Here is a 24,531-nt window from a genome sequence, read left to right as displayed (position 1 = left end):
TCTTACCCCTGTTAAGGTAATAATCAAACTATTGATCCCCACGTACACATGGGAGGGGGTTGAATGGGGAAATGATGGGAGTAATTCGACCTCCGGTACAGTAGGTGGCGCTCCGCCAACATACAGCTTGACGAAATACAGCTATATTTTCCAGTTTGTCAAAATAACAAGTGGGATAAAAGAAAAGGGCTGATTTTTGGACAGAATTACGACAGAAACATGTCTTCTATTGTTTTCGTAGCCGTTGCTTCCTTGTTTATTCTATTTCCGGGCCAAAAGCCACCACTGGGGAGGGGGGAGTTATAACCCCGGCACATGCACGGACGAGAAACCCAATAATAATCCGGGTAAAGCGTTTACATGCCGGAGAACTCCGGCTACTAAAGGAGTTATCTAGGTATATGCCCTTAACCCGATTATAATCAGGTTTTTAAACTGCATGTAAACGCACTGAATGTCAGATTGTCAGTTTTGGAAAGTTGGAGAAATGGAGGTACACCTAATCCGATTTAGGGAAAGGTGTTGGGGGATGGGGGGTTACAGAATATATTTAACTATCAATTCTGACAGATTATACTGGCTCCTCGAGGCTGTCAGTTTGGCCTGGTTATGTGTTGTGATGCTGGAGTTTCTCCCCCCACCCCCAACCCCTGTAGCTCTGCAGTATTGTTGTATTCTGCCCTGTGGGAAGCGGCAGCCTGTGTCTCCTTAATCTGACACGGCATCACTGGCAGTCTGGCACAAACCCTCTCACGTCTCATGTCTTTGGATAGGGTCTGGCTCCAGCATTTGTTTGAACACATACCACCACTAACTTTTGTGTGCTCTTGCACGGTATGCCTGGAAGTAAAGTTATTCATAAATATGTGTGGGAGTATGTGCATGACTTTCCTTCCATTTCCTTTCCACAGTCAATGCAGCTTGTTTTACATTTCCAAATATAGGGTGTCTCTTTTGTGGTGAAGTAAACGTGCTCTTGAACTCATCAGATACATCCGAACTAGGGCGAATGAGGGTGATATGACGCTCAAAGTCTTCAGGAGGTGTAACATTTTTTGTGATATAAGCTGTTGCCACAGCATTTGAGCAATATCTGAAGGCCAGTTGTAGCAAAACAGTATTGAATAGAAAAAAACATCTTTTTCACTTTTGGTCCAGAGATTTTGAGCAAATGTGGTGCAGAAGGTGCAGTGGAAGTAATTCAAAGTGGCGGGAAATCGACCTAAACGCAAATGGGCGTGGCTTATGTGAATAGATTTATTTGGACCCACAAAATCCGCTGGAAAAATTGTTTTGCTTGAATTTTGTTTCTGAAACTTACTAAACGTTAAGTTTGTTGTGTGCCACCATCAAGCACATCAGCAATACATCCGCCAAGTGTGAAGTAGATTGAATAATTGGTTCTAGAAATATGCAAAAGACACGCACACACACACACACACTCCTTGACTTATATTTAGATAATCTATATTAAATAACCACATGGTAAAGCCTACTTTTTGGATATTCTGTATTAAATACGATGAAAAGTTTTTGAGTATTTTCTCATTTTATTGAGAACATTCATGCAAAGTGGATTTAATTTGCAAGGATCAGAATGTAAAGTGTAATGCACAATGCAATTCAGCTGCCAGTTTTTATAGATGTATAGAAACAGTATAATATCCATCCATCCATCTTCATCCGCTTGTCCCTGTCAGGGTCGCGTGGGGGCTGGAGCCGATCCAGCTTGCATCAGGCACCAGTCTATCACAGGGCACATAGAGACAAAGACAGACAACCAGTCACACTCAAATTCACACCTACGGGCAATTTAGAGTCATCAAGTAACCTAACACGTGCATGTCTTTGGGTCGTGGGAAGAAGCCGGAGAACCCGGAGAAAACTGGGGATAACATGTCTTATCGCCCAGCCCTACTTTGACCTCATACAAGTTTGTTTAAAAACGTAAACTTTTTCTTAGTATATCTTTAAGTTCTAAGTTTTCTCTGTGTGAGCTCGAGGCAATGTTTACTGTGATCCCTTGGAGCCACCAAAAGTATGACACATTTCTTCCAGCTAACCTCATTGTGCATATAACCTCATTTAGTGAACCATCTGAGAGAGGACACAATAATCTGCCTGTTTTTTGATTTGTTTTGAGGTCAATTTGAGCAGTCACACAAGGAAAAAATACTGGCAGTGATCATTCTCTTCACCACAAATAACCTCACTCTGAAATACACAAAATTATTGTGTAGACCAGGATTGGGAGTGGTGAATACACACTGAGGAAACCCTTGCTACAAATGTGTGTCCCTGATATTCTGTTTGCATAAAGTTATCCACAAATATTGCAGAAATATTTTTTTTAGTTTGCTGCAATAATAAAACACCATTCATACAAGCTGTGGGTTTTAAATCTGTTCTTATCTATAGAGGCATCTGGTTGTTTTGAATATTTAACTGCAGCACTTTGATGGATTGATTGTGTCCGTGTCCTGATTAGCATTTGTGCTGCTCAGCGTTAGCATGTGTATGGAATCGAATAGTTAAGGGGATTGTCGGTGTGTTGTGCCTCGTGGGGGGGAGCACCACAAGGTACTTTCTCTTTGTCCATAACAAAAGGTGTTGAGACTGACAAAAGAATAAATCGAAAGCCTTTTGCTGCAGAGGTGGCCTTTTCAGTTCTTCGCAGGGCACAATTCTCCATGGGTGGTTCAACAGATGGGAAGTACATCTCATTAATAATGTAAAATGTTTCTTTTCAAAGACTATTTTAGAAATACCTTAGAGGGTTGAGTGTTTAAAAAGATGACCTCGCAAATTTATTGTTTTTGCATTTGGGCATGGACCCCATCAAAGTACCCTTAAGCCCGGGGCACGGTATGGATGGACAGTGTGAGAGCGCCCTAAGGACACCAAAGTGAAATAGCTACTCATAGCTATTTCAGGAGTGGATCCTCTGGGTGGTGTAAATACGAAAGCCTGCCAATAATTTAGGAAAGGGGAGTTTTTAATAGACATTTAAGCCTATAATTACATGACATAATTTGGGAACATTAATCAAAAGAAGCTCATAAACAGAAAGTGTAACATCAATAAAAGTTTTTAAAAGCTTCTGCTCATCCAAATCACGCCTAAGCACTTTGATTCTCATCACTCCAGTTATAAACGCTAATTGATGGCTTTATTTTAATGCAGATATTCCACAAAACATCACCCTGATGCTCACTCTGTTGTTAGTTGAGACCCGATCTGTTTACTTACAGTCATCACAATCCCCTAGTGTGGTTTCATCAGGATTAGCACCAGTCTGGAGTATTTGTTTCTTGAACACAGCAGAGCATTTGATCCATTCATACACTCTTTAAACTACACTGTCACTCTTACGCCTTGTTTTCTTTAAGGTTAGCCATTCCTTTGCTGTGGCATTCACTTCAGGGTCAGGCACTAAGTGTTTTGGACATTTGGAAACATGCCTTTGACGAGTGCGACAGGATAAGGTCAAAGGTGGTTGCCATGTTTATGTTGGCTTCTAGTCTGATGTCAGCCACTTCCACTTTGACGTTGGTTTAGTCTGGCCTACTTAGAGATATTGCACAGTGCACAATAAAGTTAGCAGCAGGATGTTCAAAGCACTTGACTTAGGCTGCAACTAACAATTGCTTTCATTTTCGATTCATCATCGACCAACATTTTGAGACCCCCAAAATATTCAGTACTATCACAGGGAAAAAAACAGAAATTGAGATGCTAATACTAAGAAATGAATGACATTTGTTTTTGAAAAATGACTGTAAATGGTAAATTGATTCTCAAAGTAGTTGCATTCATTTTCTGGCAATCGACTAATTACTCAGTTGACTTATCATTGGAGCTCTTATCTTTTCATTTGGGTTAATCTGTGGAACAATCTAACCAGGGTCAAGTCTAAATTTTTCCTGAGCCAATCCTGGGCCTGCTGGTAAATTATTTGACCGTTTGTGCTCAAGTGCTGTCCTGTTTTATAAAGAAAAACTGGAAATGTCATGGGAAATGATTCCTTAAAGAGCGTGATAAATGTTTAAAAGCTGCATCTGGAATGCCCACAATCATGTGACAAAAACTTGCATGTCCAAGTTTGAGAAAAGTTGGTAAATTACCTTGACATTTCTTTGAAGGAAAAAGTCTTCACTCTTATCCTATCTTATGTTTTCTTGTCTTTTTTTATGCATTTCCTGTAATAATAATAAGAAAATCCTTATATATTTCAGGGATGAAGCTGTAAAGGAAGCCAGAAAAAGTGAATTCATCAGACTACACTATTTTACGACAACTACATTGCTCTTACAAAACTGCAGACTTTTTACACATTGTGTTGCATATTAAACAACATTAACAAATTGCCAGGACAAGTAGTGCCGCCATGCTCACACAGCCTGCATGCTGTTGTCACCAGCTGTTACTGGTTATTCTGTCAGTGGTAGCAATCCTGTAGAGGGTCTGGTTTCCCCAAAAGGCCATAGCTTGTTGAAGTGGACTAACTGCTAACTGGCCAGTGTTCATGAGTTGGACTGACTGATTGATTGTACTTGTATTTGTTTGAAATAATATAATCTCATCTTCATCCACTTTTCTTACATTTTGTGTGGCAGCCTAACGTACAAGATGTTGCTGTCTGTAAAGTTAAATGGAAAAATACTTATAGTGATTGACTGTGCAAACAACGGCACATAATAAAAGCATGTCAGCTTTTGAAAGTAGACAACGGATGAGACGGCTGGAGCACCAATTCATCTCTGCTTCCTGCTTTTTAAATATCCCAGTTTTCTTTTTAGTTTAATTCATCTCCATCCATCGTTCTCATACCATCATTCATCCTACTGTCTATCTACCCTGCTTCCGCATTGGCTTTCAATACCATTTGTTCATGGGAGGAAGTCAATACGCCATCTCAAATAAGTATATCATTGAGACAACCCTCTCTAGTTTTCGAGGCAGTGCAGCCCTTTACCAGCCAAGACTTAGACTTAGACTTCTCTTTATTGATCCTTTGGGATGACTCCCAAGGAAATTAAGTTTCCAGCAGCTTACAAAAACACAAGAGAGGTAAAAAAAAATACAGTACAGGATAACCAATAAACTCTTAGCTAAATAGATACAGAAAGTATAAAAAACAATAAACAGTAAACAATAAACTCTTAGTCAAATATAAATGAAGTAGATGTAAGAATACAGGTCAAATCAAATTCACAGAAAATTAAATCAGATATGTTGAATGTAGAGGAAATGTATATAAAAAATATAATATATATAATAAAATATGTTTGACTGTATATGACAGAAATGAGCGGTAAGATTAAATTATTGCACTTAAGTGGTGGATAAAGTTATTGCACAAAAATAGAAGAAGATAAGTGTCCAGGTATGTAAGAGCAGACCATCAACTGCACAGTGAGTGGCTCCCACTCCTTCCCTTCTGTCCAAAATCACTGACCAGCTCCTTCGTCTTGGAGGTGTTGAGCTGTAGGTGGTGAGTGTGGCACCAGAGAGCAAAGCCCCTCATTAGACTCCGATACTCCTAGGTACTACAAGGCCATTCTTTCAGTAGAGACTGAATGAATTGTTTTCTTTGCCAGAGGATTTAGTCTCAGTTTGATAGAACAGAGATCTGCCGAATCAGTACATCCATTATAATTCATAGAGGGAGGGAACGGTCTGTATTGGACATCTAACCTCTTTGGCTTATTTTTTGGTGACGCATGACCTTATTCCACTTGTGGAAGGGTCAAAGATCAAATGTATGTTGTGAAGAAGGTTTAAATTACATTACATTACATTACAATGGTTAAAGCCTTTTCAAGTATAGCCACTGTGGGCCGCTGACACATTAAAGCTGACCTCTGTGTTCTGCTTGTCTTTTTGTTTTCTGTCTTGGCTTTGTCGACCTTCCATCTGAATGACATCATCACGCACACCCATGCTACTGTTACAAATCCCAATGTGACGTGTCACTTACATTTGCATTTGAAACTATGACGTAACATTTTACAAATGCCAGGATATGAGTCACTGAAAGATCAGTCTTGGACTGGAGTGACCATCTGTTTTGCAGTGGCTGCTTGCTTTATCGTGTACAGAGACACATGTGCAGATGATGCTGTCAACTCATGAGCACACACACACACACACACAAACACACACACACACACACACACACGCCAACACACACACACACGCAAACACACACACACACACACACACACACACAAACTAATGTGCACTAAAACTTCAGCAGAGAAATGTTCCTATCTTTCTCTTTATGTGAATTATTTGGCCCTTGATGTACACACACACACACAAGCACACACAAAGGCTCTCCTTTCACTTATCTCAGCAGGAGTTAGCATAGACTGTTAACACAGAAGGGCTTTTTGCCCCTCACAAATCTGTGTCAGTTATCGTGTGATCACAGGAGAAGGTGGAAATGACCGTAGGCTGGGATGGGATCTAGTTTCTGGCTCTGCTAGCTTGAAAGGCTTTTGTTGGGACTTGTGAGGTCATTCGTTGGCATGCAGTCTTTGTTTTCTGGATGGGAGAGTTGTGCCAAGAACACCCAAAGAAAGCTCCAGGCTATAGTATGTACTACATCATACTGATTTATATCCATTTGTGACAGAGCTCTGCCCCCATGACAAAGCATGAGCTCATACCTTTCAGATTCTGTTGCTAATTTATACACCAAAACACTCTCTTGAGTATTGGATATCTGTTCATTTTGATGATTGATGATTTTATTTGGACAATTATAGTACGCACATACGCGTGGTGTTAATTGTCAAACAACCGTTTTGAGCCTTTTGGGTTTTTACACATGGAATCTCTCAGCTCTGTCAACATCACAAAGCAGGAGAAATAGCAGGTGTTTTTATACAAGAAAGCCGTCACATTGGCCGCCAGGCATAGGCGACAATTTGCCATCCTGTCTATGTGACACCAAAGCGTAATGTTCCTCTTTTCCCAAAAGCCAGCTTTCTGGGATAGGTGACGCAAAGCACAACGTGTGATGTACAACATATCACTGCCACCATCCTTGTGATCCGAGAATGTACGACTTTCTCTACCATCACGGTAGAGAAAGTCGTACATTCTTGGACAGCATCTCACAGATTTAGCAGGCTCTCCAGATGCTAATCTCTACAGTCGATATTTTGCTGTCGCGGTTGACGTGATGACCAGGTGATGACTTGCAGTCTCTCGTTCCTATGATCAGTTGTTTCCTGCTTTCAAAACTCCCGGCTGTCGGACCCACAACAGTTCAGTTGTTAGTGTACGTAGGGTCCGAGCCGGCGCATTGGGGGGCTAAATCAGGCCAGCAATTTGCCACAATCTGTCTGAATATGCGGACCAGAGCGGCAAAAAGGCAGGCAGATTGCCGGCTTGCTGTCCTTTGTAGAAACACCTAATGACTTAAACAAACCAGACAACAAACAGTAAAATACAGTAGTTTGGTCACTATTATGAAGTTAATTCACCTCCTGCTCTTAAGGTCCTTGTTGACCATTAATCTCCATGGATCGACCATCGTGTAAACCTTTTTGCCCTTTATTCATATCAAAAATATTTGTTTTTGTGGGATATCTATCTGTATAAATGTCTCTACTGGTACAGGGAAGCAAGATATAATTTGAGCTCTTACAGTATTTTGTAGGCTACCCGTTGAAGCAAATCTAATCTTAGTCTAGCTGTTGTTCAGTGCATTGAAGTCATCGTTCAAGACTAAAGAAATCTGTGTACTTTGGTGGATGTAGTGTGGGCTGTCTAGTCTAGGCCGGTTTTAAGTCATCTGTTTAGCCACCTTTTGGAAATCTCACGTTGCTGTTTCCATCTTGCTTGATTTGCTGGGTTAATTTCTGTTTCATATTTGAGGACTCCCCATCCAGAGAGGTTTTGTATCTTAGGTTGCATTTACAGTTTTGTACTTGTTCATCACAATCCATAATACAGAAGGTGTGTTCAAGTCACACTGAAGTCAATAACAGCAGCAAGAACCTTATGTGTTACAGTAGAAACTACTTAATCAATATAAATGCATCAAACTCCAGTTAATCAAATCTTTTTCCGTCACCTACCCTGCAGGCTCGATGATGGGTTGCGTCAGGAGTAAAGAAGACAAGAGCCCGGCGCTGAAGTACCGACCCGACAACTCAAATGCAACGCCGATCAACGCCCACCTGGGCCACTACGGGCCTGACCCCACCCTGATGGGTCATTCGCCTGCTATGAAGACACACAACAACAGCTACAACAGTCACGCCGCTGCCCTCACGCCCTTTGGTGGGGCGTCTTCGGTCATGACGCCATTTGGAGGGGCGTCCACCTCCTTCACCTCTGTGGCTGTGAGCAGTCCCTTCCCCGGTGTCATCACAGGTCAGTTTGTGGAGGAGATTAAAACTCTGTAATTAATCAAATAAATTGATATAACTTTGGGTCCCCCAGCACCTTCAGAGAAGAAGCAGATGTAACTTCCTAATACTTCTGTAACATTTTCCTCTGCCCTTTCTTAACTTTGCATTACGTTGTCATTGTGTGTACAACTCCAGAATAAACTCTTGTGAACATTTGGTATGCATAGCAGATGTTATGCAAATTAGACATTTGAAATGAGTCAACCAAAACATCAAGCCCAAAGAGGAACCTGAAATAGGTTTGTAATATGGGAAGCAAGGCAGCGGGCATGGCGTCTCCAGAGCCAAAGAAAACAATTACATGCAATGGATTCATCATGCACAAGTTTTTGTTTTCAAAAGTTTGCTTAGAAAGACTTTTTGATTTTAAGGATTTGTTGAAATGACTAATACATCACAGATATGATGGGTAAAATATGCAGTTCATGTACCCAACAAAGAATGACGTTTCCTCCCAAAGTACACACACACACACACACACACACACACACACACACACACACACACACACACACGCACACTCATGCACACTCATGCACACTCATGCATACTCTTCCCTCAGTCCCTGTCTCGCTCTCTCAAGGAGGATAATCTGGCCTGAGGGGCTCCCGTTGATCTAATCCTGGCCGTTCAATTTCCTCCTCAAGATAAACATATCAAGAGTGGGGCTGTCGCTCTGTCACTTCAGCCCACAAACAAATCGAGTCTTTTCATTATATAGAAGAGATTAAGTGACATCAATTTGATTCACTGGCTTGAAGTGAAACCACAGAGTTTGAGAATAATGAGAGGAATATCCTGGTTTCCCTTGTGTGTTCTTAAAAATAAATCAAAGTTAAAAGAGTTGAGTTTTAAGTCCAGGCTCGGCAAGGCAGGAATCAGGATATTTCAGAATAATATATAATGAGGGATATTTTAAACAAATAGTAGTTTTATTCTTTGATAGTCTTGAATTGTATTAGCATCCTTGTTCGTCTGTTTCTTTACTCTATTTGAGGAGATTCAAGAATAACATATATTTATAATGGTAACAAGAAAAAAGTAAATTAAAATGAACATTTGGGTGTTTTTATTTGAATCTTTGGTTTTCATCAAACTCTCCTATAAAGAATATAAATAAATAATACATGCATTTATATATATATATATATATATATATATATATATATATATATATATATATATATACATACATATATTCACTCCTCTAATGCTGACCTTCTCTTGCATTCAGGTGGTGTAACATTTTTCGTGGCATTGTACGACTATGAAGCAAGGACGTCGGATGATCTGTCATTCAAAAAAGGGGATCGCTTCCAGATTATCAACAACACGTGAGTACATTTGCTTTTTACATGAACAAACGCCTGCTGTGTGTGTGTGTGTGTAATCCTTCATTATATTCCGCTTTGATATCAAAGCAGAAATCTGTCTGGGTTAATGGGTTCCTCTAATGGGCCATCTGTTTTGTCCCCAGCGCTTTCATCCTGCCATAGATCATTCCTCTAGTCTAGGTTTCCAATTTGGGTTACAGTGTAAAACATACCGCTCGTCCTTCATTTAGTAAATACAAGCAATGCAAATCATGAAATAGATTAATGTTTGACTAACATTTACAGAATGACTATTCTATTCAAAGACTCAGTGCAGTGTACTGAAAATATTCCTAGAGGTCAAACTCATTAAATTATAATGGAATTAGTTTGCTTTTCTACACCATTTCTCATTTTCTTCCATTTCCATCTTTAAAGGGCCATCCACACCAAGAACTATAACGATAACTAATAATATATAGTTTTACAAATCGCTCCACTGCTATAACGACGAGGAAAATTGCCAATTGAAATCCATCTGAATTTAAAGGGCATCAGGTTCAAACTCTATAATAATAAATCAAGTGTAAACTACTTACTGAAATCAACACCATGTCTCTCTCTGTACGGCACAGCAGCAGCTACGCTTGAACTGTTTTCTTCTTATTCTCATTAATAAGAATAAAACCAAATAAAAGCTTAATCAAGTGGCGAGGAACATGGGGAGCTCCGACACTTAGCGACATTGTTTAGAGAATGTTGTATCGTTCTTCAGTGTGGAAGCTCACATCGTTAACATTATAGTTACCGTTATAGTTCTTGGTGTAGCCCTTAAGAGAATATTGTTGCAAACAACAAATACATCCTTAACTTTGCTCTTGTTTGTTTTATTTACCCCTCTGATTAACTGTATCCATAATAGGCAAAACAATAAGTACCTTACGCCCCTTATTTCTAGAACAGAATGAAAGGACATAACCATAAATAATGATGAATATACTCATTTCTTACAACTTACTGCCTTAGCATCATCTTTCTCCCAGGTGTAAAATTAGGCACAGCTCCAAGTCCTCCTCAAATTCCCTTCTACTCATTCATCGCACACGTCTTCAACTGCTGATCGCGAGCACGATTCTTCTGCGGTGATGAAAATGCCATCTGCTTTCAGAGAAGAGGTGGGAGGGGGGCAGATTTGCTCAGCTTTACAAAAATACCAACAGACAGATTTTCCCTAAACCTCAGACAGTTCCTCTCACCAAGAACTGTGTCCACATGTGCGGGTTCTATAAACGCACTATTTTATTTTCTATATGGTTTAGATCTTGATCTATTGGCCCAATGTTTATGAACGTTTGAAACAATGGAATTTTTCCACTACATGTACACCCTAACATATATGGAAAAAATATTGTACTTTATTATTTACTACATGTATTTCACAGCTGTAGCTGTAGGATCAGAAGACACGTACACAGGACATGTCTATTATTATTGGCTTGTAACGTCCGAATGTGCTCTGTTATCTCTTTTGTAAGACGTCGCAAATGAGGCAAGATTTTCTTCAAGTGGCCAAAGCAGTGCTGGTTCTCACAGCTAACTGGATATGTTACATGTTGACAAACAGAGGTGTCTAAATGCGAAACGGAGCGATTGATGCGCCATGAAGCCTCCCAATGACAGCCTTTTTCAGGCTTCTGATTGGCCAACATCTTCTTCTTCTTTGCAGGATTTGCCAACATGGCTTCAGGGTTAGGGTTATATTGCTGCCTGTTTGTTACAATCGTTCTGTTTGTTTCTATGTGAGTCTTCTGCGTTTTCATTTGGACAGAATACGAGTGCTGGTTTGGACGCATGTTTTTTGTGTTTGTGTTTTTTGAGAATGAACCCTGTTTTCAGGTATATCACAGGCTTATAAAATGCCCATCATATAGCCCTAAGAGATATGAATATCCAATACTTCTTAAAAACGAAAAGATCAGAATAACATTGATTCATGTTAATTAACAATCTTTAAACAAGGTTTAAATCAAGTGCTTTGGATTTTGAATAAAATGCCAAGACCGCTTGAGATTTATGTAATATGTGATGACATATATGATACAACACCGAGAAAAGAAGATCTCTATATTTGAGAGACTGAAAACAGCATTTTCTGACTTTTTTTTCATGGAAAATCACTTTTGAGCATTAACAGATTTTCAAAACTTTTGGAGATTTATATTTCCGTCGATCTATTAGTCAAGTTAGTTTTCCTTTTGTTTGTCGTCCTTCTGTAGAAAGCTGTCTCAAAACATCATGTTGGTTGTTTGTAGGACAATAACATCTGATTTAATGTGATAATAATCAGTACACTGAATACAGAGCATTGTACTGTATACAAATATGCAGTTAACCACAGCCGTAAGGTGCTGCAAAAGCATCAAAATGCACCTTGAAATGCTTGAAAAGTGCTTGAATTTGGAAAAGTTGTAGGAACCCTGAATAGTGTATAAATCAAGGTCCATTTTTCTCCAAAACAATTATTTTAATTTTTTGTTGTTGTACTCAAGTAGCATATTGAATGTTTCCCTGCAATAGTGTGTTTACCTTGTGATATTTGCACATTTTACTTAAAGGATCTATATTTTTCTTCCTTGACTGCTTGACGTGGCTCATAAACACGATGTCTACCAATGTGATGACTTAGATCCCTGACGTGGTTTAATGACGCACACTCCGACCTTGTTCCTTGATGTCTTTGTGTACCTTTTATACCTGCAGTCTTTTTTTCTTCTTTTAGAGTAGGTGTATTTTTCAATCATGCCTTTGTGTGTTTCTTGTTTCTAATTTGCTTCTCTATTCAGGGAAGGCGACTGGTGGGAGGCTCGCTCCATCAACACCGGACAGAAAGGTTACATCCCCAGTAACTACGTAGCTCCAGCCGACTCCATACAGGCTGAAGAGTAAGAGCTCATTACCTTTTTCTAACATTCTGTCCATCTCCGTCACCCTGCAACGTTTTTATTATTCATTTCCCTTTTTCTTTTGTCTTTCACATTCCTTTCCTGATTCTCACCCTGACTTTCACCCTGCTCAGTTAGGAAGACATGATGCAGTTTGGTGCTTTCACACACATTGTAACTAACCCGTACCAACATGGCAGAGACTCTAAACAATGGAGCCCTGTATTGTCACTAAGAGTTGGTGGCATTCTCACTGCTGTTCATCCAGTTTGACAGTAAAACGTTAAGAGACGGCGCTGCTTTTAGGCAGCGTTGGTTTCTCATTGGCTGACAGCCATTTTAAGCTACTCATAAAAAAGAAATCTGTGTAAACCAGCCAGCTAACTTTGCCTTTGATCTAAAAGAGTGACTGCATCTGTTTTTATTTAGTTTAAAGATTTATATGATTCATATGAAGCCAGAACATTTCCACAACTCCAGCGTATAAATATCCCATCACCAGCACTCTTATTACATGAATAAGAGAATCCTGTTTGTTGTTCAGCACATCACATTGAGAGCTCCTCCTGTGTCTTGACTCTCTGACTCTCTTCGTGCAGATGGTACTTTGGTAAAATGGGCCGCAAGGACGCAGAGCGCCTCTTATTGGTTCCAGGGAACCTGCGGGGCACTTTCTTGGCGCGAGAGAGTGAGACAACCAAAGGTAAGAGGATTTACTCCTTTAAAGCAGGACTTGAATGATAATGCTGCAGTTTTGATACATTTTGCACACGATGAAAGCTCTCCCTTAATTGTGCTCGTGCGACCTGTGGGCTTGGTTTTATTGCAGCCATATGTTAATTTACATGGTTAACCTTAAATGTGATTTTCTATTTATCTGTTGCTATGCAGAATGAAAGCCTGAGATGCATAACACATTTTAGAGTCTGTTACTATAAAGCACACACTTAAACTTCATTTCTGTGGATTTTAAAGGTGCCTACTCTCTGTCTATCCGGGACTGGGATGAGGTGAAGGGAGACAACGTTAAACACTACAAGATTCGAAAGCTGGACAACGGTGGTTATTACATCACCACTCGGGCTCAGTTTGAGACGCTGCAGAAGCTGGTGAAACACTACACAGGTATGTAGACCCTCCAACTTATTCTCATGTCTGTTTATTATAGTCATTTATACATTCTGTGTTTTTACAATACACTTATTTTAGCCAATGAATTCAGTGCTTGTAGTAGGAAATACATTATTTAGCTACAGACCTGCTGTCGGGATATGTATGAATACGTTTTTTTTTCTCTGGTGTTTCTGAAGCGGTGGTTTTACTGACAGGGTTGTGGCTCAGCGATCACGACAAAGTCCCAAAAAATAAAAGCAAAGTCATGTGAGACTTGAGCCCGAAGAGGCTTACATATAAAAATGCCCCATAAAAACTGTCTTAAAGGGGAACTATTATGCTTTTCCTTATTTTCTGTCATAAATATAATGTTAGCATGTCAGATGTTCATATTAAACCAAAAATCATATTAAACCAAAGCCTCAAATAATGACATAAACGTATGTAAAAGTAATCTGCAAAAGACGGTGAATACAGGTACATGTGCAGCACAGGCTTCAAGGAAGTGCGAATTTGACGTAGTAAACAAACAGGCGGGGTTACAACTTCTGTGTCGGTCACGTGATGCCATTGGGCGAGACGTTTTCCCATTGACTTACATGACAAAAGAGACATCTGTTAAGCAGTTGGTACATTTTTTGTGCGCCACAACCCCTGCAAAATGTCTCATTTCACTATCAGAATTAGATCCGCCCTATCCGATAAAATGTCATAGAGCTGGAAAAGCTGCATAATTAAATCTTGTAATCTCCATTCATGTTAGCCGGAGTGCTAAACCGGAAGAAGCCGACTCGGCTGGTGGATGTCTGTAATGTGATTGCTTTATGAGAAAGTAGTGCCAATCTTCCAGGTGTTTTTAGACGTGGCAGTTCTTTTTACTTCATGAGGCACTACTTTCATAAGAATGAACGGGGCTCTGCCTTTAATGCTGTATCCAGTTCTCTTATACATCAGTGGTACAGCAGCCATGGGCAGTATGAGAACAATATAGTGTTTTTTGAACATTAAAGCCGGTAAACATGTCCTTGTAGAAAGCTTAAAATACAAGTAAGAACCTGAAAATGAGCATAACATGACACCTTTAAGACTTCTTGTGAATCTCCACCATATTGATAAGCAGGCAGCTGAAGCCGAAACCTAAAGTCGCAAGAAAGCATCTGGACAACGTAAACGCACAACGGATAAAACAGTTTATTGAAAGCTTTACAAGAATACAGTTAGGCTCCCAGAGGCAGAATCCACGAACAAGAGGATGTCTGACATTTGATTTTAGGTCTTGTGTTGTTGACCCTGCCCTGCTCTCTTCCACATCATTCATGTAATTCACTGCAGTGCTCTTTATAATTGACTCCTTTGTGTTCCTCTAAGTGTAGCCTTTTAAACTCCAGAAGTCAACAATAACTGTGAAGTCACACCGAAAAAGTTTCTATCATCTTAACTTGTTCGGTGGCTTGAATACAAAAGGCTGGTTTCTCACTGCGTCTCCTCCTCTGTGTGCAGAATACCAATGCTACATTTCACAAGGTGGTTAGAGCCGCTGCAGTCAGCAGCACGAGGCTCTTGCTGCAGGAGGCTCTCGCTGTGTCCGACGAGGCTTCAACACCCAAAACAGCCCTTTTGGTCTTTCTGCTTCCTTACTGAAATTGAAATTAAATTGAGTTCAACATGGTTCATGTCGTTATGTTGGAATTACCATAAGATTTGATTGTTTCTGGAATGGAGCATTGAAAAGAAATAATGATTACTCTGTGAGGAATGACTTGAAATGACGGGTCAAGAGGCCTGCGCCTTTGCTTCGTTGTGGTTCGACTGTAGTTTGTCGGTGTTGTCGTGTGGCACGGTGATGTTTCATTCATCACGTTTACAGTCCATTTACTGTAGCATGGCTCTGCGTACTGCCATGAGTGTGTATCTACTTAACACGACTCAGTGATTTATTTGTTTAACAGGCTTGTGCTAGTGGTGAACTAGCAGGCTGATCGCTAACAAGATCCAACTTAAAGCTCATTCTTTTCTGTTTTTCCCCATCTTGTGACTCTTTACGTGTCTGTTCCTGTCCAGAACATTCGGATGGTCTGTGCTACAGGCTGACGGCTGTGTGCCCCACGGTGAAGCCTCAGACTCAGGGACTAGCTAAGGATGCTTGGGAAATTCCACGCGAGTCTCTCCGACTGGAGGTCAAACTTGGCCAGGGGTGTTTCGGAGAAGTCTGGATAGGTAAGAGGCTGTCACGACTGTACCCAAGCACACAGTATATGTTTCATACAATACACGCATACATATTGCCTTGTGAAGTGGAACTCCAAACAAATGAGTCTTTTTTGTCTTTTAGCCTTGGCTGTGAGACCATAACAAAGAAAGAAAGGACACGCAAGGAATAAACTAAAAGAATTTTATTTAAGAAAAATCTATTTTCACGAATATAGAAAAAATAATGACACTAACAAAGGATGTTAGCAGGAAAACATGTGGCCAGGTAAAGTAGAATAACGCAGAAATATACTATTTGCAAATGAAGTTGGCCAGCTGCATTTAATTCCTAAATGAACACTGAAAAACACACACACACACACACACACAACACACAAACGCTGCCAGAGGACCCGGGGCAGCCACAGTGCTCAACGGTCACACCAGAAAGCTGTACTGTGAAATTAATTTTCACAGCCTCTAGAAATAAATGGTGCTGGACGCTTTGTGGCATCGTGACTACTTGTGCTCTCTGTAGCTAACTGGAAAATATTTGAATCTCAAGGGGGATGGCATGGTATGTGTACAACACACCATTCAGTCCTGTTTAAAAGCTTACTGATAACCACGCTGCATCTTTGTTGTAGATTTATCCATTCATCCGCCAGCCGAGCAGGATTAGATGATTTTTTTTCATCAGCGATTAATCTGCAGAATATTTTCTTGATTAATTCGGTCAGATGGCTGCTCTTGAACGTTGGCTAGTTTCAGGATCTGTCCTGAAGGCTCGATCAGGAGCTCCAGCAAAAATACCAGTCCTCCCATTCCCTATAAAAGGAGGTAAGGATGCTGCGGTGGGGGGCGCAGGGGGAGCTGGAAACAAACACAACAGCATGCCTCTATCGTTGCACGGGACCGCACAGCTTTGGTAAAAGAACATTTTTAAAAAGCAATAAGCGGAAAAAAGGAAACACAAATAGGCCTACGTAACAGCTGCAACACGCACCAGCACAAAGCTCCGCCCCTCCGTCTTTTCTCGTTAAGCTGCTGTGAAATGAAGCTGCCTTCAAGTGCGGCCGGAAATGTCGAGATCATAAAAATGCTCCGACAGAAGACAATTGTGAAATATAAAGTCCACTTGTGCTACATTAGGGTGTTAAAGAACACAACAGGACGTCACACAAATGGGCCGTTCCAGGGACAATCCCACACCGCCGTACAACCTTGCGGTGAATCGCTGTAGCTCCTGATCCTGACGTGGCCTATGTCAGCAACACACAAATGCATGAATACACTCTGTGGTATTGATGTTTGGTTGCTAACACTGATCATGAATTAGTAAAGCATACAAACAACTGCATGGGCCTGTACTCACATGGCCATTAGGTCTTACATACAGAGACTAAGCATCCGCTGTACATTATTTATGACTAATGTAACTTTAATGTAAAACAACTCAGAAGCAGTAAATGCGTTTAAACCGAGTTTGTTGTATAGAATGATTCACGATAGCTTAAAGACGAGTGGGGTGGCCTCAGTAAAGAGCTTGTCTTGCTGCCTCACTGGCCCACAAACTGATGTAAATGCTAAATTGCGGTGGGTTTTTCCAAACACGCACACACCAACACACACACACACACACACACAGAGACACAGCCTAGTAATCACAGGTCACGTCCTACGCTTCAGTTCTCCGGCCTGCATGTGAGGCGAGGGCCTGTCAGTGAGCACGACTCTCTTCTTTCATCGCCGGTCTGTCATTAAGCCTGGCCTGCAGCAAGCCTCGACCTGCAAAGCCTTCGCTGTGCAATCCCAGGAATCCCTCTCTGCCTCTCCCTGCGCTGTTTGTTCATGTTTTTTTTCTGCTCAGCTACAAGGTCTTACTGAAAATCCCATCCTCGCTCATGTGTCTGCTCAACATTTAGGTTTTTTTTAAACCTATTGCTGTTGGCTTGTGCTAGTTCACCTCCATTGTTCCCCTATTTATCGCCGACTCATTATTATTAGATATAAGCGTTGTCCTACTTTGTCCACTGGCGTGTGTGTGTGTGTGCGTGTGTGTGTATAGTTTGTTCAGTATGATTCATTCATGAAGGTCAGCCTTATGACGGAAGCAGTAGATCTCCTGCCTCAGCTCATTGTTTGCAAGCAGGGCGTGAGTAAGTGGCTCTGGACCAGGAAGTGGCTGATTATTTTAGCTGTTGTGTTCTTTCTCTACACACGGGAACACTGCCAGAGACCACTGGCATGACAGCTGATTTTAGGATTGACATTATTTAATCACTTGAAAGGGGTCAAAAAGTCTTTAATCTACCTTCAGTGTTTTAGTTTTACAGCATGTGTCACTTAACAAATTAGAAATGCCTTAGGGGGAATTATTTCCTCAATAATAACCTTTCAATCTGCACAAATGCAACATTGGTTGATGGTTTATTTTAAACACGAGTGATAATTTTGTTTTCCTTTTATTTATATTCAGGCACATGGAATGGCACTACTAAGGTGGCTATCAAGACTCTGAAGCCTGGCACCATGTCTCCAGAGGCCTTCTTGCAGGAGGCTCAGATCATGAAGAAACTTCGACACGACAAACTGGTGCCTCTCTATGCCGTGGTGTCTGAGGAGCCCATCTACATTGTAACCGAATTTATGGGCAAAGGTAAAGATGAGTCCAACTCACGAACCCAAAGACAAGAATAAGCGCAAGTCATTTGTAGAGAGACTTGTAAAGACAGACAACTTTGAATATATAAGTTTGTAAAACAATGATAAACTTAATTACGTTACAAGTGCTACAAAGTAGGGACTCTTTATTGCGTGGACCATTATTCCAGTCATAGAGTGAGATTTGCAAACAGTATACACACTTATGGATGAACCCACCAAAATACAGCCAACCAACCCTTAATTGAGGTTTGTTGTTCATCCAGGTTTCTTCATTATTTAGGCTCAAGTTACACTTGTCTTTTCAATGTGACTTTTGTGATCAGAAGCAGCAGATCAGAACCCAGCTGTGTCCACATGTGTCCACACTAGACACTTCAATGAAACCTGCCTGATCGTATGGTAATCGGGTATATTTTGGCATGGCTATGCCGTTGTTCCCGTGAAATAGGTGCATCGAAATGGCCTTTGGTGCAAGAAAGATCCTTCTTCTTATCTTTATATTTTGTTTATTTTGAAATGGTTAATGCACTTTGTTGAGGAGAGAGCAGCAGAGACGGCATGTCTCAGCTGTCCTCCAGCACCCTTTGTTCTCGCCTGGGAAAGGAACTCACACATGGCAGGGAGATGACACAAGATTCATATTTGATCAAATTGTCCAGATTGTGCCCACATGCTGTCCACACCTCAGTAAGATCCTAACTCACTGTGAGTCCTTAATCATCTGTGGTTTAATATGAACATAATAAGAGGAAAATTCTCTAGTTCGGGTCTTAATGTAGAAAGAATATCTACCTTTTTGTAGTCAATTAAATTGTGGTAAATGCGTATGATTGCTGAACTGGATTGGAACTCTGAATATGACTCCTGTTATAAATAAGAGTTTAAGACCAACATGAGACTGAACTGAACTTAATGAACAAAGCCTCTTAGGATCTTTGTAGTCATGTTGCCTTTGAGTGGTTTTAATTATTTGAGCATTTTCTGATACTTAACTCTTGTCTCAACTGATGCTGCGTTCATTTTCTTGGTGCGTTTACATGTCGCCCAGACAGATGTATTGATGCTACTTGACTCTTCTAAACTCTCACAGGGAGTTTACTGGACTTCCTGAAGGAGGGAGATGGTAAATATCTCAAGCTGCCCCAGCTGGTGGACATGGCTGCACAGGTAGGATCAAAACAAAGCCTGAGAATACAAATGAAAACACTTTGCCTCTTACCTGCCCAGCTGCTGTTTCATCTCTGTGCGAGAGTAGGATTTTCATGCATCAGAAATAACACAAAGAGCTCCATGCGGGCATCTCTCCAGCTGTGTTTGTCAGTGTGTGTGTGAGTCAAATATTGAGCCCCTGTGAATAACAATAATAGTTTTAGATTGTTCTCCATCTGGCTGTCATATTTATTTTAATATCCTACCTGACATCTCTACCCTCGACTCTCCACTGTATGTGCCTCCCCTCGCTCTCCACCACTTAACTGCCAATGTAGCACTTAAACGCCGCTCATCAGAGACCACTTAAGCTGGCTGGTTCAGTCACCTACCGTGATCTGCTCTTAATTCGCCCCTCCATGCTCCTAGGCTCCCTCTTGTCCTCACTCAGCAGAGTGGAAAATGTGTTTGAGAATTAGACGGAAGGAGGGTGAAACCTCAAGACGACTCTGAGGGAGTTGACAGCCAGTGAGAGGAGATGTTGGATAGTTGTGGGAAAGATTTACCCCATTGGTGTTGTAACAGCTGCATATAATCTTTTTTTTTCTGCCTGGAATAATATGTGGGTCGAATATTACACTAGTGAGGTGTATATTACCTAAAATGACGACTGACTGTTACCTTTCTTAATTCCTATTATTCCAAAGTGATATTTTGTCTTTCCTTTGCAAAATTCTCATGTTGTCTTTCCTTGATTCTTTTGCTTTGGTCGGATCCTGATGCATTTCTCTCTCTGTTTTACCCCTCCTCTCTCTCTCGCTCCCCCTCCCTCCCTCCCTCCCTGTCTGTCTGTCTGTCTGTCTCGTCCAATCCCATGCCAGATCGCAGACGGCATGGCCTTCATTGAGAGGATGAACTACATCCACAGGGACCTGAGGGCTGCCAACATCCTGGTGGCTGATAACTTGGTGTGTAAGATCGCCGACTTTGGCCTGGCCCGGCTCATCGAGGACAACGAGTACACCGCCAGACAAGGTGTGTGTTAAGAACTGACACACGTGGGGCTGTGTGTCTGCATTTGTGAGGACATGCACTTGCTGTAAATAGACAAGAATTGTATTCCGAACCCTTTAACACCTACTCTGGACCTTCAGTGTATCTCTCTACAAGACTCGTTTTTACAGCTAAAACTGTTCATCGTTCACAACCAGAAATGCAAAAATAATCCTGATAAAATAATAAAACTGTATCTTTTTAGCTGTGGAGTGTTTGTTGGATAGAGAAAGCCATCTGAATTTGTTAAGTTGGGCCTGAGGAAAGTGTGATTATGAGAAATTACTGCTTTTTTTTTCATTTTTATACTATTTATCGACATTTTATAGAACAAACTATTGATTAATCAGTAATGACAATAATCGTTATTTGCAGCCTGAGAACCAAAATGTTTTACTCAATTCTTGATTAATCAGTGAGTGGATCAACAGAAGATTAAACTAAGGTATAATGTAAAGCGTGCTGGTCATTATTCCTAATAATGAGTCATGTTGATAGTTTTGAAGCCTCTTATTCCTGTTTGACTTTTTTTTTTTTTTCTCCAGGTGCCAAGTTCCCCATCAAGTGGACGGCCCCTGAAGCTGCTCTGTACGGCCGCTTCACTATCAAATCAGACGTCTGGTCATTCGGTATACTACTGACAGAACTGGTGACTAAGGGCAGAGTGCCATACCCAGGTACCCATAAGAGCTACATACATTTGCTCGTCAGAAATGTGTATTTATGTCTTTCTTTTTGTTTTCACACGGGTGGCCTCCATCTTTTTTGTTTTTCTTTTTTTTTTCAAAGTTCCCTGCTCAGTTGAATGTGTTGCTCACATTTTCAAGTCTCCCTCATTAAAAACAGGAATAATTCATTTTTGCCTCAGGGTAATTCTGACATGCGACTCATCATCATCATACGATGCTTTTAATAGTTTTAACTCACACATGTAGATCAGAATGCATAACTATTTGTAGCTGATCTGAGTCAATATAATGATTGACTAATGATTTATCAGTGCATGGGAAAGTACCACACATATATGACGCCCTTATTCCTGCTGTCTGCCACCTCTTTCCTGACCCCTGCTGGTTGAGAGCAGTACTGCAGCGTGTCTGGAGATGACAGTGTTCGACTGGCACTGATTACAGAGCGTGCCATATGGCAGACTTAACCACCATCTCTTTTAGAGGGCCAGCTGGCTCCCATGGCCCTCTTGGTTTCAGTGCAAACCGTTCGGTCTTATTATTCACCCCAGAGCTGCAAATTGCGGAGGCTGAACCCCTTCTTTTTTCCTTCTTAAAAGTGTAGTATGACTCACCAGATATTTGTGGCTCTTGTCCTGCTGTGCTGCAGTCTCTGTGGAGATCTCTGTTTCTCTTGTTTGACAGTGTACAAGCAGTATGAGCCAGGTATACCAGGACCACATGCGAAGAATGGGAACACAGTATCATTTTTAGTCTGGGTGTGAGTGTAAACTCAGTCATTAAATGCATAAAGATGTACAAATGCACTCCATATAGTCCTCTCACACTGTATTTCTTTGTGTTTTTTACAGGTATGGTGAATCGAGAGGTACTTGAGCAGGTAGAGCGAGGTTACCGCATGCCCTGCCCCCAGGGGTGTCCCGAGTCCCTCCACGAGATGATGAGGCACTGCTGGAAGAAGGAGCCAGACGAAAGACCGACCTTCGAATACATCCAGTCCTTTTTGGAAGACTACTTCACCGCCACAGAGCCACAGTACCAACCAGGGGACAACCTCTAGTGTGGGGGATTTAGTGGGGGCAACTCTGGTATCATACAGAGGTACATCAGTGGAGAGCAAAGCTTGGGGCAACAGAGAACTTTAACTTGGGGGGAGGGGGAGCCTTGATGAGGCTGCAGACTATGATGCAAACTAGTCCACAACCACACTGGTATTTCTGAAAGTGCAAGACGAAAATGTTTTCTGAAGTAGAGGTTGTCCCTTGTATACCCGGAGGACCAAATGTGTGGGGGAAGTGTCCAACTGTGCAGATTGGTGCTGGTACGTTGAGCTCTGGGAACCCTGCAAATCAACAATAATTGACATGGACTGGCCACAACACTGTGATCAAAAAGAGAGGGATTGTCTTTTAATTTCAAATCAGTGGCTATTTGCTTTTAAAAAAAACTTTTTTTATGATACGTTTCCCTTCTCTTCTCCAATTTCCCCCTCTTTTATTTTACAACACAGTTCTTTGATATTGGTGTCCAGATCTTTACATGAGTTTGGTTTTGAATACGTAGGTCTATAGGTTGTAGGTTATTCTTTTTGAAGTGACCAACAACTGAGGTGGAACTGTCAAAGTATGTTTCTGTAAAGCTTTGATTCAGAAGGTGTGAGGTGAAGTAAATGGAAAGGTTGTACTTTGGATGAAAGAATGTCCTGAGAGATCGAAGCAGATGTACATACAGAGTGTGCAAAGAGATGTATTTTGAGCATGTGTGATCAGGTGGATGAGTGAAAACATGAGAGGACCGTGTTAAAAGATCCTTCAAGTTCTATTTAACACGGTCATGTTGAATGGCAGATTGCGTCGATTTTTTATGTTTTTTAATTTTTTTTTATTTAAACGGGGACTTGAAATCATAAAGAGGTATTTTGATAATATACAAGTGCAAAAACATCTATAGGTGTTTTTGAAATGAACATTTGAACAGCTGTGAAATTTAAGTAAGATTGAGTTCATTTCTCTTTGAAATTAACATTTTGCCTTTTGTGTGGTGCACAATTCTGATTGCTGTCAAAAGACTCTAACATATTCCTCCTAATGCAGCACACATCTACACAATTTAACATCGCAGTAGGTGAGTTATCCCCATGATAGATGGTTCAGGGATCTGTTAGCTCTATTAAATTCACATCATTATGTAAATCGTACATGCAGCTGTAGTGTTTCTTTCTGTTCTTCTTGGTAAAATCTCACCAAACTGTGACCTAACATGCCTTCGATGCCCGTGGTTCTCTGTCTGCTGGAAGGGAAAGTTGAATCCAAAGCCAACCAAACATATCTTTTCATTTGTAAACGCAACTATGCAAAGTCAACCAGTGATGTTTTTAGGTCTCAAATGGCATGTGTCGAGATCCCTTTGTGGTTTTCTTACTTCATTTCCCAACTGTATGATGGATCACTTGTGGAGTGAATCAGCCAAAACAAACACCTTGCACACACTGTGGTCAGGTCAGGGCTTTATGGTTTGTCTGTTTTTATAGATTTTGAGGAATATAAAAGTCCAATAACTAAGTTCTTAGCGGTACTTCCACTGTCTGTCCAGAGTTATGTGATGGGAAATCATCTTATTGTCATTCAGTACGTAAGCTTAAACATTGGACAAAGATGTGAACATTTTTTTTGTGTGTTTTTCTTTCTGTGCGTCACTCAAGAGAACCTAATATGTGATGGTTCCTAAAGATGGGACTTGAACTAGTGGGGAGATGATAATGAAATTACTGAGAATGGTAACTAACATGATTTTGTACAGAAAAAAATAAAAGATTTACTCAAAGGGTTTCCTTTAGCTCTCTTGTTCTTGACAAGCGACAATTTTTCCCCGTTCATATTCACGTACGCGTCTTGGACAACTTGACCACCAAGAGCCCCTGTGAGACGTTTACGAATGGGACGCATCTGCCTTTCGCGTTTTGAATCAAGTCACGCTTTCTTGCATT

General features: G+C 40.8%; 1 protein-coding gene across 1 annotated transcript in view; it reads left to right on the top strand.

Moving 5' to 3' along the window:
- The window catches only part of yes1 (YES proto-oncogene 1, Src family tyrosine kinase), a 27,860-nt gene extending 3,492 nt beyond the window's left edge, over positions 1 to 24,368 (top strand). The window contains exons 2-12 of the mRNA XM_083928351.1: positions 8,101 to 8,391; positions 9,664 to 9,763; positions 12,586 to 12,684; positions 13,284 to 13,387; positions 13,660 to 13,809; positions 15,859 to 16,014; positions 18,467 to 18,646; positions 19,745 to 19,821; positions 20,685 to 20,838; positions 21,402 to 21,533; positions 22,397 to 24,368. Coding sequence (XP_083784477.1) covers positions 8,106 to 8,391; positions 9,664 to 9,763; positions 12,586 to 12,684; positions 13,284 to 13,387; positions 13,660 to 13,809; positions 15,859 to 16,014; positions 18,467 to 18,646; positions 19,745 to 19,821; positions 20,685 to 20,838; positions 21,402 to 21,533; positions 22,397 to 22,605 — 1,647 coding nt within the window. The 5' untranslated portion in view covers positions 8,101 to 8,105 and the 3' untranslated portion in view covers positions 22,606 to 24,368. The remainder of the gene's footprint in view (positions 1 to 8,100; positions 8,392 to 9,663; positions 9,764 to 12,585; positions 12,685 to 13,283; positions 13,388 to 13,659; positions 13,810 to 15,858; positions 16,015 to 18,466; positions 18,647 to 19,744; positions 19,822 to 20,684; positions 20,839 to 21,401; positions 21,534 to 22,396) is intronic.
- Positions 24,369 to 24,531: the final 163 nt, after the last annotated feature.

Source organism: Echiichthys vipera, assembly GCF_963691815.1.
Source record: "Echiichthys vipera genome assembly, chromosome: 15".
Classification (NCBI taxonomy): Eukaryota; Metazoa; Chordata; class Actinopteri; order Perciformes; family Trachinidae; genus Echiichthys; species Echiichthys vipera.
This window is presented reverse-complemented; position numbering and strand designations above follow the sequence as displayed.